General features: G+C 38.6%; 1 protein-coding gene across 4 annotated transcripts in view; it reads left to right on the plus strand.

Annotated features, from left to right (window-relative positions):
- Window positions 1-20,381, plus strand: part of ROBO2 (roundabout guidance receptor 2) — a 1,014,282-nt gene that overhangs the window by 856,192 nt on the left and 137,709 nt on the right. For all 4 annotated transcript variants that reach the window (XM_064410930.1, XM_064410932.1, XM_064410928.1 and 1 more), the window contains 2 exons: window positions 9,645-9,802; window positions 11,408-11,528. In XM_064410930.1, the coding sequence (XP_064267000.1) occupies window positions 9,645-9,802; window positions 11,408-11,528 (279 nt within the window). The remainder of the gene's footprint in view (window positions 1-9,644; window positions 9,803-11,407; window positions 11,529-20,381) is intronic.

A 20,381-nucleotide genomic window follows, 5' to 3' on the forward strand; every position in this document is an offset into this window, starting at 1 on the left:
GGTGTTAGTTTAAAAAAAATTTAAAAATTGTTTCACATTTACTGCAATCCCCCACTATTGTGCTGCTGTATTTTCAACAGTGTGTCTGAGTCTAACCCCTCAGCTGAAGGTCATTTGGAGTCTCAGGCACAGCACAGTGTGACTGGAGGCTGGAACTGGACATCCAGGTTCTGGTCTCTCTCTGGGTGCTTAAGCTCCCCTTTCAAAATTGTTGCTTCAGGCTATTACAGTTGGTCTTTACTCCTGCTTCTTTAATTTTTTTTCCTTTTCTTTCCTCTTGCATCATGTAGTGAATAGTAATGAGGGCAATGTGAACTCTTAAGTTCTTTTTTACTTTTGAAAATAGGTGGGAGAGTTGAACTGTATTTCATATTGTATTGAAGTAATTCCTTGTGCTATTTGAATAGATCAAAAAATGCAAAAGGTTAATGGTAAATTGCACTAGTTTCTTCTTTGTTTTGAATAAAATCTCAAAACTAAGGCTTTCTTTTCATGTTTAGACCATAAAAAACTACTGTTTTATCTAGATGTTTATGGATTATTTCCTAGTTGGTCATGTGTCAACAGAACTCAAACTACTTCATCCTAAGAGCACTTTAATATAGGTTCTATATATCACGTTGCTCTTTCTGTTTTCAGAGCTTTGGAAACTTAAATTTATTATGCAGAATGATACAATTACAAGTGACAGATAAATTCTTTAGCATTTGTCAACATTAATACAGAAAACATGTTCTCTAACTTTTTTTTTCCATTGTTAAATTTGAAATAATTTGAAATTCCTTTTTCGAAGGAAGAATCCAATGACAAAACTTCAAAAACGACCCTAACATAGCAAGAAGAAAAAGTTTTTATTGTGTTAAGAGATGACCGAGTAGATGCTCTGAAGAACAGTTTCTCTAGGTCATGCATTCCTACTTATTTAATTTAATGAATATTATGAAAATAATATTGAATTAAAATAATATGCAAACATAAGTGATAGAGGAATTTTAGGAGGTGGGGCTTTGTTGTAAATTCTTTCAGAGGGGTTGCCTGGACATGCTGACTGGACATGCCCCCGTAACAGCCATGTGAGCACATTTTATGCTTTTCCAGTTTTCATTCTGTATTTGCTGGGACAAATTCTATAAAAAGTGGAAACCATTGAGCCTTTCAGAAGGTTGATGACTGAAGGTCAGGTCCAGAAGGAGATGGCACTGCTAAGCCTGTGTGTCATGACATGCCTGTGAGACAGAGCATGTGAGGCCAGCCAGGCTTATGGAGCCTGTTGAAATGGCATCTGGCAAGCACCCCAAAATTGACATGGGGACAGTTTGCAGGATGGGGAGGGAAGTATTCAAGAAGCAGCAGGCAGCTCCCACTGGTGCTGTGTACCAGCTGTGGACGCATCTCACGCTCCATGTCTGATGAACTGTGGCTGCATAGTCCCCTCGTGATGGAGTCACAAAAGCTTGTTGAGGAATACATGCCTTGCTATGTCTGCTCAAATATCTCATTTCCAATCCTGACTTCTGAAGGGAGCAGCCCAAAAAAAAAATCTGTTCACAAAAAATTGAATTTTAGCTTATAATTAACAGATAGAGACCATGGTTAGGCATGGAAACATGGAGGATGGATGGAAGAGGATTCCTATGTTGGGCAACGGCCTATTTTGTTTGATGCTTTGCCTAATGTGTCTGAAGTATAGCAGTAATGTGGCAGTGCCCCCTGCCAAGACGGGAAAGCATCCCAGCTGTTGTGTATGTGTTGTGCATGTGTACACAAGAAGTTTATTAGAGGCTATTCACACTTCAGTGGAGCTCTGAAATTGCAGTCTGTATTATATTGGCTAAATGAAGCATGTAACATTCTATATTTCTCATACAAGAAATATTCATTCATTTGTATTCATTTTCATGATTCTCAGCTGCTCTTATTCCTTTGTTTTACCGAGGGCACTTGTACATTTTAGGTGTTTTGGCTGGGCTCGAACTGGAAGCTCAGGGGACTGATGGGAGTTGAAGTGGTTGTAAGAGAATGAACTTCAGTTTGGAAACAGAAAAAATGCAGTTGGTCAATGTTGTCTCAAACTCTAGGTGGCTTTCATTAGGTTGAGCTAACAAAGTGCTACAGGTACCTGGCAGTGCAACTTTTGTACTCACAACAGCAAACCTGTGTGTTAATATACTGTACTTTCTGAACCTCACTAATTAAATCTGCACCTTCTGGGGAATCTTTCTGCTGTACCCACAGACTCAAAATGTACAGTGCAGTTTCTTGTGTGCTCTTCTCAACCACATGGTGAAAAGCTCCCACCAGACTTTTCTTTGTATATCAGTAGCATCTGAGGTTTTTTGTATAAAATTTCTTTTGAAAAATTTTATGTATTTATAATTCTTTTAAGTTTCTTTTTTATTGGTTGGTTGGCAACCAAAGGCAAACAAGCAAAGTCCAAACTATCCTTTTTAACAGCAGCCTAGGACATTGTGGAAGATTTCTGCTTTTCCTAAACACAATCCTTCCTATTGCATTGTTGGGAGGGAAGCATCGTTGATGAGATTTGAAGAGTTTCTAGTGCTTTTGGCGAAACTTGTCCCATATTCCTGCTGTAAAGACATTTTGGTATAAAAAGCATCAGTTCAGTTTTCATTTGGTGTTTCCTTAAGTTGTCTTTGCTTCTGCAAAGACAACTTAGTTGTCTTTGTTTTACCTTAGTTGGAAAAAAAAATATAAATAAGTAATTTATTTACTTATGTAATGCCCATGAGTTTCTGAATATGTAGTCCATTAAAAGTGAAGATCATGTAAAAGCTATCTTCAGACCTGAGTTAAACTGCTAAATGTCTGATCCTTGTTAAATTTTAAGACTTACAGCAGAACCATGCACTTTTTAAAACTTTCTTGTCTATAATTATGGTATCAGTTCTTCTAGAAAGTCTCTGAACTTTAAGCAAGTAGTTGGGCTTTCTGTTTCAGTGAAATAAAACTCCTAGTAATGTGTCTCTTGTTCACATTAGCAATCTGTGCAGTGCATTCATCAAGACTGATTATGCTTTAAGAATAAGAAAAAAGAAATCTGTTCTGTATCCTAGAGAAAATTTTTCAACGTATTACGTTGTATAGCTTTAGATTTCTGAAATTACTTCAATGTGGTCTTCAGGATATTTGCATTCATAAAGAATACTTGGTTATGCTTATTGCTTCCCTTTGCCTTTCTTGACTGTCAAAACACAGTGATGCTTTTGAAGATTTATAGCAGATGGGTAATGAGATTGCTGACTGTTAACTGCAGCATTCAGAATTTGCTGGTGGAAGGAGGTGGGAGTTTAAAAAAGGGAGAAGGTTATCGGGGATTCATTGCAAGGAAGACAGGTGATAGAATTTTGTTTTCAATCAGGAGGCTTAAACATAAATACGTTATGCTCTAAATTAGAAAATCCTCTGCTTTTCGTGCTATCTAGTAGTCATATAAAATCTTTCAGAAAAAAAATTACTGAGGTGTCAGATTGCATTCAAGTGATCACAGTGAATCACAAGAAAGGCAAGGAGATTATACAATTTTGCAGTATATTCAGGCTGCATTGCATACGCTTAATTCGAACCAAATAGCAGCCTTTAAAAAAATCAGAAAGAAATCATAAACTAAACTCTGCAGTAACTATGACTTGTATACCTGTGTAAAAAGGGAAAATAGGTCAGCAGTGCCCTTAACTGGGCTAGAAAGATTTCAAAGTCTGGCTCCTGGCAGTGTGTGCTGTAAATAAGAAAAGAAAAAGTCCATCTTCTTTCCTGACCTTTGTACAGTCAGCTAGTTGGGTGCACCTCAGAGTACAGTGTAGAGGAGAGGCAAAAAGCCAGCTATCTCCCACTGACTCCATTTGGAATGTCTCCTTATTTGGAATGTCACTGTCGCTTCACCCACCTCAACACTGTAATTCTCTGTTCACCTGGTTTAATATATTCTGTCTTTAGAAGTAACACTTTTACATTTACATGTCAATGTTCATCATAATTTTTTGTATGACTATATCTGTGTATATGAACAGTTAAAAGTTGTAGGGGATGTGTCGGTTTTCTCCACGTTTTTGTCTTTACTGAGGCCTGCAAAGCTACCCTGAGCTGTAAGTACTGGGTAAGCACATGAAATACTGAGTGAGAAAAAGGGATGATGCCAAAGAAAATTGCTGAATTGGCAAGGAAGAAGATTCTCCTTTTGTTTCTTGATGCGGGTATCTCTGTGCTGATCGTTACTTTGATTTCTAGGAACCTCACTAATCAAACGTTGTTGAAGCTGCTAGACTCTGAAAATATCCTAACACTCTGAAAATGATTCTCATGGACTTGGGGCTTAATTTTACTGAACATATTTAAGTCATGGTATATTAACTAACATTCACGTCTGTTACGCCAGTACCAGTATCAGGAGATAGGCAAATAATGGGAAAAACAGGAGGAAAAATTTATAGCTTCTTATAACTTTTTTTTTTAAAGGTAGCAGCTTTTTCCTGGCTACAGCTTTTTCCTCTGCACATGCAGAGGGAGCTCAAGAACTCCCTGAAAGTCTTGCTTAGGACTATTGCCAAGGTTGGGGATTTTTGTTACAATTTTCCTTACAAAATGAAGCAGAGACAGTTGCTGAAACAAAGAGGTCATGCAGCAGCATCTCCAAACAAAATGTATTATTATTCTTCAAAAGGGAAGTTATCTGTGACCTCTTGGTTTTGTGTTTTTTTTTTTTTTTCTGTCACTCTGTTTCACAGGTAGTGCTGGCTTGCTCAGGGACCATTTCAGCAGATCATACACATTAGTCAAGATCTAAAATACCTCCCTGCACCATATGCTGCCTAAAGTATAATAATCCTTTAATCTGTCCACTGCATGACATCTGGGCAGTTATTTGACTTAGTTACTCATGTTGATTGTTCATATCAGTATGTGTCAGACAGGGGAAGTGCCAAAGCAGTGGTGGAGAGATGAGGATTTAGGAAAATGCCTGTGGGGAAGTGCCTTGGATCAGGCGAGACCTACCTGTGGTGTGGCAGGTGACCAAAGCACCACCGATGTGGCTGTGCAAAATCTTTATATGAGAATAATATTATTCTGAGATAAGCACAAAACAGGACAGGAGGGGGAAGATGAGCTACCAGGACCCAAATTACAGAAGCGCATTAATATTTACTCGATATCTCTTTATACCCTCTAGTCAGCACAACAGATGTAGCTGTGTTTTAAGACATTATAATTCATTGAAAAGGGCAACAAAGATTCTCTTTTCCTCCCTCCTGTCCCCGGTAATTTCAGATGTTCACCATGCACGCAGAGGGGGAGGAGGTAGAGAGACAAGCGCTGGTGGGAGAAGAATGCAATTATCCCAAAGCCTCCTGACGGGCATCCACTTCTTCCTTCCAGCTTAGCTGCTCTGACCACAGGCTGGGGGCTCGTGGGACATGGACCAGATTGAAAAAGTGGAAGCAGACAGATGGTTATTTGTAATCATCATGTAAATGTAAATCCTATAAAAATGTTTTCTTTCTAAGGGCCTAAAAGCTGGAAAGAAGGATTAAGGCATGGATATCTAGCCTAGAATAATTTTGACCCCGCCACCTTCCCTCCTACCCCATAAACATCATGCCTTTATCTCCACTTCCTTTAAACAAATTGCTGGAACCTCAGCTGAGGAAATTAATTCAGTTTCCATGTAATTCCCTGAGTTTATGAGCCTCAGTTTGACCGAGGTCTGGATTTGGGCCTAAGCTGGCAGGTGCTGGTTAGCAGCTGCCTTGGGAGCAGGGGCTCCTTTCTGCTCCTTTCCCCTCATCCCTCGCTCTGGCAGGTGCGTGCTCCGTGTGTTTACCCCGTTCCTGAATTGTGCTCCCTTTCCCTGGTTACACTCCTGGCTACCTGGAAATGGCCGTGCAGGGCTTTGCTTGCCTTAAAGACTGCCGTGACTTCTTGTAGACATCTATCTTGTTTGAGCGGCATCAGCTTGTTTGAGCCACAAAGAGACCAATCAAACTTTAATTAACTTCTGTCCGCAGCGCCGTTGTAGGCTGTGTGTGCTTTAGCTGTTCTTTGCAGCTCTCCAGTCCCTCGGTGCCTTTCCAGACAGTGGGGCTCGGCCATCTGGAAGCTTTTGCCCTTGCAAGGCTTTCCCTTTTGAAATGTGAGGGTGTTGTGCTGCTGTCAGGCTGGTGTGGGGAGCAGCCCCTGGGTATGGCTGTGCATGCAGTGTAGGAGGGCCATCTTCTCCTTTGGCACCCCTTGTTTAGTCATAAAATCACAGAAAGGTTTGGCTTGGAAGGGTCTTAAAGATCACCCAGTACCCCATGGGCACCTTTCCCAGACCAGGTTGCTCAGAGCTCCACCCAGACTGGTCTTGAACATTTCCAGGGATGGGGCATCAAGAACTTCTTTGGGCCTCAACACCCTTACAGTAAAGAATGTGAGGTGACACCCAGAAATGTAGGGAAATGGTCATGCAAGCACCAAGGGAGCTGTCTGTAAAATTGGAATAAAGCAAAACAAGAACATCCAAGAAAAAATGAGGAAGAGGAGGCTGGTGGAAGCATGGTGCTGCTTGTGTTGAATTTTTAAAACACTAGTGTTTGTGCCCTACCAGAAGGGCCCTGAGGATGGCTGGCTTCTCAGGTGAACAAAAGCATTTTGCCTGTGTGTGGAGAGGGTGGTCTGCTCAGGCACACTAATAGTTATTTGAAGTACCCAGCAATTGTGGATAATTGGCTGAGGAATATTCTGCAGCTCTCAATTATTTTTCTGTTTTCACAGGTGGTTGTACCATTAGGTATGGTGAGTGCACCAAGATGTGCTACAACTTTTCCATTTACTGTGCTAGTACACGTGAACTCAACTTCCAGTTGATGGTTCTTCCTTCTGTGGCTTGCTGTGCCACTCCAGGAGTACAGCCAAGCTCACCAGTTCGTGCTCTGCCCTCCTCTTCCCTGCTTCCTCTCTCTTGATATTTGGATGTTCTGGGGTGACTGGGCTGATCAGACTAATGTCTGTGCTTTATTTCATTGTTGTTAGATTGCATTTAAATAGTGAATCACAGCAATGGCCTGTGTTCTTTGTGCTTTATCTTGTTTTTCTCTCTGCTTTGTTCTTCTTTTCCCCTTCCTTTACCTGGCTTTTTCTTTTTTTTTGTTTCCCTAAAGTTAGTGTTCCCCCTCTTCCTCTCTGAGTTACTTTCTCACTTTATATTTCATGTGTTTTCTCTTATCTTTGCTTTTCTGTCACTGCTTTATTTTTCCCCTCTTTCTTTTTTTTTTTTTCCAACATTTTTTTCCCTCCAAAACACAGAATACTTTAGATGGAAATGGTGAGATATACCTATTCAAGATTCAGGTGTGTGCAGAGGTACAGAGCAAGATTAAGCAAAGCCTGTAGCATCAATTTTGTCTTCTATGCAAGCCAGTTTTGCAGTGCGGCTTTTGGGTAAAAGAATGTGATAAAATCAAATCACCTCTTAGCCTCATATTCTGAGGCTGATTGGAACCTTACACAGTTGCTGGGATGATTCAGAGAAAGTTAATGTAATTTACTGTGTATCACTGCAAGAAACTGTGTTTGTCAGGTTCATACAGCAGTGTGAAATGTTCAAGGAAAATGCTTCCCTTAATATTGCTGCCAGGAGTTAGTAGTCAGGAATATAAAGACATTATGTGGTGGGATCTGCTGATTTTTCTAGGGATTTTCCACTAATGGATTTGCACTGAAGTTCTGTAATTACATGTAGAACCAAGCCAACAAAATAATATTTATTTTCTGTGTAATAATAATAGCAGAAATTAGTTTTTATCTATTTACCATTTATACAAATATGGGCATAGCATTGTCTAGAAGTACTTTTTCTTCCTGTGTATCATAGGGATGTCAGAGACATATGAAACTGCTTTCCTAAAAAAACATTATTTTTTTAAGACTTTTTTCTGGTTCTTTCCCTGACATTCCCATGATACTGACTTTCTTGGCTTTCCAAAGTGTTGTACTGCCAATAGTCAGCAGCCCATGATCTTCATCATACTAATTCTGCGCTCTGCATTGCATAAATTACTTCTTCCACTTGATCTTGAAGTTGTATAAATTCCATTTCTGCCAATTTGATTATTGTGAATCAAAAGGTTTGTATTATTCAGAAATATTTGGGGATTGAGGTTTTGCTGTCTATTGGGTGTGTCACCTAAGAAGACTACAGGTTCTTGCCAGAGCTGCATTTGTTGCCAGCTGCCTCCTGTCACTATTATTTTATGCTTCAAGAGCGAGACCTAAATAGTCGCTCTTTTTGTGTGTGTGTGTTAGGAAAGGAATTAACTTCCAATTAATTCCCTCCTTCCTCTGGGATCTACCTGTATATCCCAAAATGGAGAACAATAAAAGTTACCGCCGTGTCATTTTGAGTGCCAGAAATATACAACCCACTCACCTCAGCCTATTCAGAGACCAATTCTTATATGCATTAATCATATTTTTCTTCTGGCTTATTGAAGAAGAGAAAAATATTCAGTTCTAAATGTTAAAATGGGGCACGTTTTATTAACATTGAAAGCAGTAAATTATCTCTGCTTATGAAATGAGACTGAGCAATTTCTGCTGAACTCTTCCTGACTTGCCCCTTCGCTAGGATACAGTGTTTTCTAATTTCTCAGAGGGCCCTGGTTCCATTAAGGGCGAGAACTGTTTTAAAGCTGTAATGAAAGCCATGCGTAGCTGAAATTCAAGGAGGGGCAATGCCCTAAATTCTATTTCAGTAGCTCATCTAGAGCAATTTTCAGTTTTATGTTTATAAGAATGTCAATTAACCTAGAGACTAGGACACACATGGAAGAATAAGGATGAAGTGGATATCATTGTAACACACTGAAGCCAGCTAGTTGGACCTAATCCTTTACAGAAGCTTGATTTACATAAGAAGCCAGTCTATGTAGCCTAATTTACTTCTCAAACAGCTTGGTGATTTAACTGCTCTTTCTTTGCAATGTAGTAGGACAGGGCTGGTCAAGGTGGCAGAAACATTGGAACTAAAAATATAGAAGGAAGAAATAAATATGCTGGAAGTACATTGCTATCAGTTTTATTTCTCTGCCACCTTTCAGAACTGGTGACCATTTTAGCATGTATGTGCCAGAAATACGATAATACCAGTAATAATGGCAATGCCCTTAGCCAAGGTGTAACTCTGCAGTTCAGTAGTAGTTCTGTCCCTTTGTTACCTTGTGCTGGGATTGGAGACCCAGACAAGGCAGATATTCAGCAGGTTGTTTTCTGTCATGAAAAGAACACAACATCCAACCTGCAGCACTGCTTTTCTAATGATGGAAAGTGATCCTGTCAAGGTTAAGAGGAGTAATGGGTACTACAAATCTTTGTAACTTAAATACAGAGCAGTGTTTTTATCTGGAAAGAAAAAAATAAAAGGGAAAACAAAAGCCTTGTGTGTGAAGTCTGCCTCCAATGGACAAAAGGGCATATCTGCAGAGCTTCATTTTTGAGATTTTCTACTGTCAATACACGGAGTAAAGTCATCACCTGAAAATTAGTGAGAGTTGTATGTTTAATAGTATGTGTTTCTACATTTTTCTTCCTCCACTTATGATGTCATCACTTCTGTTAATTTTTTTCCCCCTTCCCTTCATGTATTGCTCCAGTGCTACGGGATGACTTCCGCCAGAACCCTACAGATGTGGTGGTGGCAGCTGGAGAGCCTGCAATACTGGAGTGCCAGCCGCCTCGAGGGCACCCCGAGCCCACCATCTACTGGAAGAAAGACAAAGTCCGCATTGACGACAGGGAGGAACGCATCAGTGTGAGTACAGCTCAGCTGGTTCTTTCTCTGTGCACACAGGGCCCACAGCTGGGTGCAGCAGGACTTGCACAGTTTTACAGCCTTGCCCATAGAAATTTGTTGTTACTCTCGGCAGTTTGCCTCTCTGAGCTTTCCCAAATGAGGGAGGAAGGCTGTTTGTTGCTACTAGTCTGGCTCTCCATCTTGGGCTTCTTTGAGGGTTGGTTTGTAAATCCAGCGTGATGGAGGTCCATTAGAGCTGGAGATTCAATGATAGAAGGTGCTCAGTTAGATGAAGGACTTAGTGGATGGCTTTGACCAGTTTGGTTTTACCTTTTCTGCATCTCAGTTCTCCAAACAGAGACTATCAGAGAGGTGTTTATAAGTAAAGTCAAGTCTATGAGGTGCACAAATAATCCCTGGGAAAAAACCCAACGTCTTAGAATGATACCAGTAATTTTATAGTTATTGCAGTAATTTGGATGTGTCTAAATGTAGGCTGAAGTCATAGTGTAAAGAATTACAGTTCCTGAAAAGGAGTAAATGTTGAGCAAATGACTAACACTGGTTGAGTTCTGTGACTGTTCATTTCATGTACTGAATGAAAAAGGATCCAGCAGAAATATTGAACTTATCAAGTGATTAGAGATGAATCATGGTCCATGCAAGCAAATGGGATAAATTAAGGGGCTGAGAACATGTTTCATTCCTAATTTTTAAATGCTTAGCTTTTCACCATTAATATTTCTTCAATAAAGTTTTATGTTGTATGGAATGATTCAGTGCTGACCTTACTCAACGTGGAAGTACTATCAGGAAGCTTGTTAGTGGCTCTGGTTGCCTAAAGAATTATTCCAAGCCAAAGAAGATGAGCTGTTGCTGTTTGTGGACCAGGCTCTCTATGCTAGGGTCTACTCAAGAGTAGAAGAGCTTAGAGTGGCAGAGAACTGACTATCATTCCCTAGCTATCGTGTTTCTTTGGTTAAATTTCCAGCTTATTTTTAAGCACCCCATTGTCTAACCTTTGACACTGTGACTTCACAAGCCACAAATTTTTACTTTATTTCTTTCATCTATCCTGCTCTTTCATTCTGTAAGCACCCTTTATAGCCAAGAATATGTTAGCTGTCTGGTGAATTCCCAGTTTGGGCCAGATTCAGTCTCTTTGCCTCAAAAAAAGAAAATCTGTCTTTATTAGTGATCAAGGAAGCTGTTCAGACACCAGTAAAATAAAATTAACTAAATAAAACTAAGTCTAATTGCCTTGTTTTTTAGAGAGATGTCAAGTGTGCTTTACATATTACCAGGCAAGAAATAAAAGTACTTTGTGCTGCTAAGAGACAGCAAGAAATGTAATCTTTGAAATGTAAAAGATCTAATGAAAGCCAAAGGAACAAGATCAAATGCAGTTGAAAGCAGTTGCAAATTTAAATTAGTCAGTGGGATAAAAATGTGTTCTAGAACAGCTTAAAGATATTTAAATATGTAACTTTAAAAGTATACATATATTTGCAAACAAAAGTTTAGAATGTCTTGGTTGTAGAACTTGTCACCCGAGAAGGTAGCACTTTTTCTGATGTATTTTGTTTACCTGAAGTTAAAAATATGTTCCTTGTTTTGAAACAGATCCGTGGTGGGAAGCTGATGATCTCCAACACCAGAAAAAGTGATGCAGGAATGTACACGTGTGTGGGGACCAACATGGTGGGGGAGCGCGACAGTGATCCTGCAGAGCTGACTGTCTTTGGTAAAGACACCCCTGCTTTTATTGATTTTTCCCTACAAGTTTCATAGGCTGAATTACCCTGGGTGGCTCCTCAAAACACGAGACAAAGCAAGGTTAACAAAACACAGCAGTACTGGTCAAGATGCATTTCACAGCTTCAGAGGGAGACTGGGTTTTAAAAGCTGCAGTTCATAATGATGGAGCTGTGGTGGCTCAACATTTTGCTTCTAAGCACACAGTTTCAGTCTGATTGGAGGTCCATAGTGATGTGCATAACCAGAGATGTTATTGCAGGACAATGCTTTCCCTCACAGAGTGGCCAAATATAATTAAGCTACTTCTAATACAGTTGACAATGCCTGCTTAGCAGAGATTTAGACCAGGATTGCCTATTTAAATAATTCTGTATTCCTGAGGGGTTGTGAAATCAAACCTTTGTAGGAAACCACAATAAAACTCACTTGATCAGTAAAATGTCATTAGAGACAATTCCAAAATCAAATTTTTGAATACATAGCAGTAACTTTTGGCATTCATTTTTAAGACGACCTGAAACAGCTTTTCCTTCTGTAAGCCAGGACAGCATTTAGATTTTTGGTGCTGCTGAATTAATTAAAAATTAATAAGCTTCCTATGTGAAAGAACTTCCAGACCTGATGGGCAAGACAAGAAGTTGGTTGTTAGGAGCACTTGCCCCATTGTTAGGGTCCAGAGCAAGAACAGAGTAATAACCCCACCTAGGGCTGTATCCATCCTGCTGACAACTGGATGAGTAGCAAAGCCACAAAATAATGCTGAGGTACATCCTACAGTTGTGGGTTTGTAGGAATTAGTCAAGAGGTTCTGAGCAAACAAAGGAAGATAAATAAGGGAAAACCCCTCACTGCTAAGGAAAACATATATATGCTGACAAAAGAGGGAGAAATAGTGTTAATGTTCCATCCTGCTACACCTCTTTGATACACTACTGAAGTTCCAAACAAGACCCTTTCTAACCCCAGAGAGAGACGTTTAATAGAAATCCTAAGGTCCTTTGTGAAGAAGATGCTCCAGAGATTTTTCACCTTCTGCCTAATAGGGTGACTGGAAAACCCAGTCACACATATTGCCATCCCAGTTTTTGCATGTATGTGCAGTTCAGCATTTGTTTATCTACTTGAAAAGAATATGTATGTTATGTGATTCACAGAGAAAGGCAGAGAAAGATTTTTGCTAGACAAGATCCACAAATTTCTGAGGATAGGCTGCTTTCCAGTTTTTTTCAAGACTGGAAAGGTTTCCACTCCAACTGGTTTGTTGTGGATTCATGGAAACATGTGGCTTTTAAAGGCAGAACTATTATACCTTGCCAAAAAAAAAAAAACCAACCCAGAGAAAGGATCTCTGTCCAATTATTATGCCCTTTGCAGCCGATCTGTTAGAGTTGTAGCTTTATACAGATGCAAAGGAGACATGACATATCTCCTTCATCAGTTTAAGTACTGCTAATCTCTGGTAATACTCCCTGTGGATAGCAAGCAGATTGCAGTCCTAAACTACAAAGCCTTAAGAAATCCTTAAGAAAATAATTTGTTAAAAAGCATTGAACTGTAGGAAGGAAAACTGAAATGTGCATGTAATTTCATATCCTGCAGAGCTATGAAGCATATTAGGTTGGTCTTGATATGTAAAATAATACATAACCAATTACAATATTCTGATTTTTTTACAGGGTATAATCATAGCAATCAACTTGCAAAAATACAATCTAAAACTATTTGGTGAATACCAAACAAAATCAGCAATAAATGAAATTAGATATTTTAATCCATCTTAATTGTGTTAGACTACCTGAAGAAAATTGTATTTAAAATTCCCTACTGTGGTATCTTCCTATCTACATTTCTCCTTCTATTTGGGTATTCCCAGGTTCCTCCCCACCTTCCATTTTGCTGTGCAAGAATAACCTGCAGGAAGCAGGTGCTCAGGTTATGACCTGCTGTCTCACAAGATGGTTTGCCTGCCCTGTGCCCATTTCCTGGCCCTGAAGCTCTGTGTTGGTGCACTGGGCTCTCTGTAAAATCGTGTCCAGGGCAGCCCTGGTCCTCTCCATACAAAAGGAGTGGACCTGCCCAGCAGGAATATTCCATCCCTGGACTCCAGGCAGCAGCCCATGTGTGAGCAGGGATGTGCACAGTGACTGGAGAGCGTTATCCATGATGTTTCCAGGAAGCAATGTATCTACTGGACAGTCCAATCACTCTAAGCACTCACAATAAATCCAATAAATCCAGCGACTCTGGGAAACGTCAGATTGGCTCTGTGTGTTCAAATCCACCAGGATTGTATAGCCTTCCTCTAATATGACTCACAGGTCTGAGGAACATGGGAATACTGCAAATGTTGATGAAAAATATACTAGAAATACCTACATGCAATTCATATGCCAAACTTTAACTGCCTTGAACATATTTGAAAATGGACTTCACAATAAAAATGACAAGATCTTGACTGAGTGACTTGGAGAATTTGAATAGGGGACTGGCAGGCCTGTAGCTGGTGCTGATTCTGGAAAAGAATGCATATTAATTAGCTGATCAGTCATGTCTTCATTCCCTTCTCAAATAACAACCCTCCAAACCTTTTCCACAGTGTGAAGGGAGCCTTAGTAAACATACTATGTAGGAAAAGGAACTGTTTCATACTAGCTCTTGAACCTTTCCAGAAACCATCTACTTGTTACTTTTGGCTTTGCAAGTTTTTCTGTAATACCTGAAGTTAACTTCTGCATGTGACTTGTGACTGATCTCTGGCTCCCTGTACAGTAAATTTAGCTTGAGGCATTGCCTCTGGAAAAACTGAGTCAGTGTAGTGGGAACTGGTGGCCCAAGGGGAACAGCATGGAAGCCTGGCCTGAAAGATTAAACTTCTCCTGAGTTTAAAAACAATAAAATAAAATGGGTCATAAGAACCCTGGGAAGTAGTAGGGGGAGAAAATAAAATTTTCCCGTGTGCAGAATATGTCCACCTGGCTAGGTACCCATTCAATAACCTTTACCGACAGATAGTTATGAATAATACATGTATAACTTTCACTTTTTTCCCCCCAAGTTTATCTGCATAGGAAGCATTGTTTTCAACATTTAGGCGCTCTTAACAGTAAACTGGTAGTGTCAATGCAGATTGCATTAGTTTTGTTCCCAAGTCATGATTCTTCTATTAGTAGAAAATTGGCAAGCTTTCATAATAAAATACCATAAAGATCATATAAGCAGTGCTAGCCCAACCTCTGTTTTGAATAGTGACAAAGATGCACTACATTTTGTTAGTCTTCTTTTTCAAGGATTACTGCTGGTTTTTGCCTTTATGAGGCTCTGAAGCGTAATCTTGGAGTAAAGCAGAAAGACAGGGTCTGTCACAGTCTTAAGTTGCACTTTAAAGGAAGTTAATAACCTCAGTCCTAATGTTCACAAGAAGAGGCAGCATGGGACTTGATTATTGTGTGCACACTATTCTAAAGGCCAATTTCCGAAGTGTAAGTGATACAAATTAGGCTGCATTGCTTGTGTTTGGGCTCATAGCCCTTGGCTGAACAGAATTGAAGCAAGATGCAAAACAGAAACAGTTTAATTCCAATTTGTAAGAAAGCTTTGTTTGTAAATACATAATATGGAGACAGAAATTAAATAAAGAAGGAATTACTCCTTATGATAACCTTTATCATTTTGTCATGCTACTTCACCATTCTGAGATAAGTTTTCAAGTTAACTGTTTCATGTTCTTTTATTTCCCTTTGCACTTAAAATGGCATGTTTGAAGAGAATGTACAAAGCTATATCTTGTATATTGATTCTAAAGCTCAGTGAAATCAATGAAAGCCTTAGTATAGCAACTTCAAGAGGCTGACATCAAGCAGTGGAAAAAGATATATTTAGAAGAGCCTCAAAAGAATATAAAGCATAAGTAAGAAAAGTAAAAAATATCTTTAAAAGATGTGTCAATTTGGACATATTAAAGATTGTTTTGGACTAATCTTTGATTTTATCTTTGGTATCTGAACCTTTTTTCAGCTAATAAGGTCCTGTGGGATGAAGAGGTATTCTTGTCTGATGCTTGAGGAAGTATTTGTGTTTGATGTTTTGTAGATATTGTCAGACTGAAAGAGAAATCCTAGTTTCAGAAAAAGAATGACTATGATGACATGGTGTTAGAAAAAAAAAAATACCCAAAATCCCTTTAATGAAGACACTGTGCCCCATTTTGCTTTCTTGAGCTCTGCCTTTGTGGAAGGCCTTAGCAGAGTCTTGACCCATTGTATCCTGGAAAGCTTTCCCAGTCACATGGAAAAATCTGCCAAAACCAGGTATACATTCATAGGTCAAGACAGAGAAATCAGCAGTGTGTATTTTGTCCTTCAGATCAAATATCTTCCTGGTTTTCTTCAAATCCCTGTATTTTCCACTTGTGGTCTACTTGTGGCAGTTTGCAAAAAGTCAGTTTAGCTTTAGATTATTTGTTATCCACAGATACCAAGAAGTTGTTATAGAATAATGATACAGCTCTGAAAAAAGTCTCTGATTTGGTCCCCAAAGTCTGTATGTAACAGGCAGGAAAAACTGGAAGAAACATGACTGTAGATGTATATAAAAGGAGAAAACCGCTAGGAACTGATAACGTTCATTTTACTGTATTTGCCTCTTTTTGGTTTTCCATGCCTTTACTGTGCAAGCTCATCACACCTTGGGTGCTGCTTAGAGTGTAGGAGTTTGAGATGTCTACACAAGTGCTTATTTCTTAATTGGAAAAGGGAAAAGTGCCTAAAAAGATGCAGTAGAAGAATGTCTATAAATATAAAACCACCTTCTTTTGCAATTCTATTCTAATTTATTTGGCCAACATAGATAAATTTAGTGAGGTCGTAATATCCTGTCTTCTTGCACATGTTCTTCTTTTGGCGGAGACCTTTACTTCATCCAGATCACGTTGCATTTAATGAAATATCTATGCCATTGACAGCATTCTGAAGTGAAACTTACTTCCAGCCATCTAATGTTTCCTTTTCCCCCCTTTTGAATCAGAATGCTGAAGTGCAAAAAGCTTTTAAATGTAACTATTTGCTATTAAATCCCTCCCCAAAGCCTTTTAATTTGCATTTTAATGTTCTCTTTAGAACACAAAAACATTTTTTTAAAAAATTATGTCTTCTATCCAGCAAAGACAGAGAAAACAAGAACAATTCTAAATCAGACTGAGGCTCTACATTATGAAGATCATCAAATCCTTCACTCTAGCAGTTGCCTCAGCAGAGAAAATATATTAAGGTAGTTAGGATCATTTTAATTAGATTGAGGCCCCATATATGGCTGTCTAACTTTTTGAGGAACAGGAAAAGGGCAATAATACATCTGAAGGTCATCTGAGTCTCTCTAATAGACTGTGATACTCAGACCAATTGTTAAATATGGGAAAAATTGAGTTCTGAGGTTAACTTGTGTCAGCACCCAGAGCAAGAAAAGCATTTTGCTGCTTCTGGCTCAGATCTGCAGGTTTCCTTGCAGCACATAGCTCAACCACTGTAACAGATTGTAGGTGTGTGTCCAGATTGCATTAACAATCCCCTTTTGTAACTGCAAGCAAAGTTTATTCTGAAGTTATAAAGGTCACTCTAGTAATAGCATGACTGGTTGACATGACATATAACCATGACCTATTTTATAGTTCTCTTCAAAGATTTTTAATATTCATCAGAGAAAGTCTGGGAAGTGGGTACTTTATTTACTCAGTGAAAGCTTATAAAATAGGTATATTAAAATTTTTATATATGCCTATGATTTTAATTTATCACCCTTTCTTGTTGTTTCTCAAATATATTGTGCTCTGGATACTGTTGACAGAGTAACAATATTTAATTATATCACAAGGCTTTATTTATGGGCAAACCATTTCAGAAGAAAAAATATGAAAAAGATTTTTTTTTTTTTCCCAAGACTAGCTCTGAAACTAAATTTGACCTGGCTGTGCAAAGAAACCTTCTTTATTTAGCATGCTTGGGCATGCAGTGCTCTGTCTCCTGAGAGATTAACATTGTAAGCAAGTTATGCAGGTGACTCAAATCCAGTTAATCTCACATAAAGAATGTTAATTGCATTGGCAATGGCATTCACTCTGATCACTTTATAGCTGTATAATTAGCTATTGGACATATTCAAGGGGTTTTCTGAGTGATACAAATACAGGAAACAACATAAGAGATAACTTGTTCTTTCCTGATTCATGCTGTGCAAAATGCAGAGATGATGCAAAAATGGAAACAGCAGTTGTTGGTATTTGAATGTCCTTACACAGCTATTAATTTTCTAGCAACTTCTTAAATGTTTTTGAAAATATGCAGTTTTAGAAGCTGATATGAAACAAATGTGTGTATTCTCCTAAATTGCCTTGATGTGGAATCCAGTGATTTATCTAATGACCTCAAGGCCATTTACTTTCTCCTCAGCTGGGTTCTCCTTAAAATGAGACAGGAATTTATTTTCTCATCTCCTGTACAGGAGAATTTACAGCCACAAGTAGCAATTTCATAAGTATGCAGATTCTAATTTCTAAGCTCTTTACACGCAGCTTTTGTAAACCTGGTCTAAAATTATTTTTGTATGCAGACCAAGCCAGTGTACAGACAAACACAGAGTTGTTTAAATTCAATGGGGATGAACTAGGGCCTCTAAATCACCAATTAGAATGCTAATCTGGATCTGAATTTCTTAGTTTAGGATCATGTCTTGCAAAACAAATGCCGAAATTAAGAGTATTGTGTATAAGCTGAAAGCAGGAGTTGGTCTAAGCTCTTCTTAGGAGAGAGGTTGTGAAAATGATGCTGTTGCAAACTTTCAGAAAGGGTCATTAAAATATTCCCATCCAGATTCACATAGTTACAGATGGGCCAAGTGCATTGCTTACCATTAGGATTAGTTTCTTTTTCTTTGTCCAGTTGTGATAACTTTAGCAAATTAAAATGGCTTTATCCAAAATTTCCCATGCCGAACTAGAAAATTGATTTTAGTTGACAAAATGAAATTGACAAAATAATTCACTCTTCTCTAAGAATGTTAAAGTTTTTGCAGTTTGAAGGCAAAGGGCATAATTGGAGTGAAAGGGGCAGGAATGAGAGGAATGGAGGAAGATTTTGTTCTGGGAAGTGCAGGCACCTCATACTGAATATCAGGTACCCAAATACATTGGGAAATAGCTACACTATGCCAGGGATTTATGCTTTTTTTGGCTTGTCCAGAGGATTTTCACTAAACTTAACCAAATATGCACCTGCCTAAAAAAAACCAAACCAAAAAAACAAAAACAAAACAGACAAACAAAAAAAACCCAAAAAAGCCAAGAAACTAATAGAGTCATCAATTCATGCAGTAGAGAACCTATGAAAGCAGATCCTGGGGAGCATTTTCCTGTATCTACACTGTGTTCCTGCTGCTGTCACTCTCCTGAGGGTCCTTGGGTACTTCATCTGATTTTTCTTGTGTTAGGTTTGTGGATGTATTTTGTGGATGTATTAGGTTTGTATTTGGGTGACCTGGGAAAAAGGAGCTCCAGTTCAAGTGCAGACCAAACACTCAGTGGAGAAGAGACACATTTGCTGTGAGGTACAAAAAAGGAGAGGCATGGTAGTTGGAAAGGGAATTGGACTTGAGAACTTGCTGGGTTCCAGGTGTGAAAAGTGATATTTCTGGGCTAAAAAAAAAAAAAAAAAAAAAAGATAAAATTACTAAGGAAACAGTCAGCAGTTGGATAGGGCTTGTATGCAGACTTGAAATGAAAAATTACAAAGAGCTGGATATGGCTTGTACACAAATTTAAAATGGGAAATTATAAAGATTTCAATATAAGCAGAGAGGTTAGAAATTAATTTACTTGTCCAAACACTGCTGGAATCTGAAGATCCTGGGCAGGAATAGGAAAAAAGCAATGACTTGGGGAGAAAAATCTTTGCCCGTTAGCCATGCTTTTATCTCTATAATCTGGAAAGGTGCTATAGATTCTTGAGCATGTCTATTCTTCTGCTGACAAAATATGTTTTTCCCTGCCAATAGGTTTCCCTGCTAATAAGGAATTCCTGTGTGATGCTGTCACTCATTTACATAATTACTAACAGGTGGTTTTGTGTTCCTCCTTTTCTGACTGATACTCCGATTTGTAAAAAGTGGTGAACACTTTTTTGTCTGCAGCTGAATTAATGGAAGCTGAGCTTTGAACACACAAAATTAAAACTTCATTTCCATCCAACGCCTCCCCATGCCCTCCAAAAAAAAACCATTGTCAGTTTTGCGGCTCGGGTTGAACACAAAATTTAGCAGATACTTTTTACCTTGCTTTCTAAGATCACTATCATACCTCAGAGAGAAGCTATGAAAATAAGTAATGTGATTATAAAGCATTAAGATAGGTGTAATAGAGGTCCTGAGGAAATTAATAATTCTGTCTTTGAAGTGCATTTTGAGTAGTAAGACAGGAGGCCACCCTCTAAACAGTACCACTAAAGCAAAATATTAAACACCTGCTCATTAAATGAGTACCAACAATCTAGAGAAGTTTGGGGAAAAAATAGTGTATGATCATATAATTGCAATCAGTCCCATAAGGCATTATAAACAGAAAGGAAGTGATTAAAAGACATGCAGACAGCCTTAATTCTGTCAGTAAATGTGGCCTGCTTGATTTTTCAACCTTAATAATGTTATTTTAACTTTTAAAAATTTTTTTTGCATATAATAGTCATGCATAACCAACCTGTAGAATTAGCTCCGTAGTTATCAAGATAAATTTCCTGAGTCAGAATCTGGTATTGCTTGCATCTGCGTGAATTCTGAGTAATTTTTTTAAGTGACATCA

The sequence above is a fragment of the Passer domesticus genome, chromosome 2, assembly GCF_036417665.1.
Source record: "Passer domesticus isolate bPasDom1 chromosome 2, bPasDom1.hap1, whole genome shotgun sequence".
NCBI lineage: Eukaryota > Metazoa > Chordata > Aves > Passeriformes > Passeridae > Passer > Passer domesticus.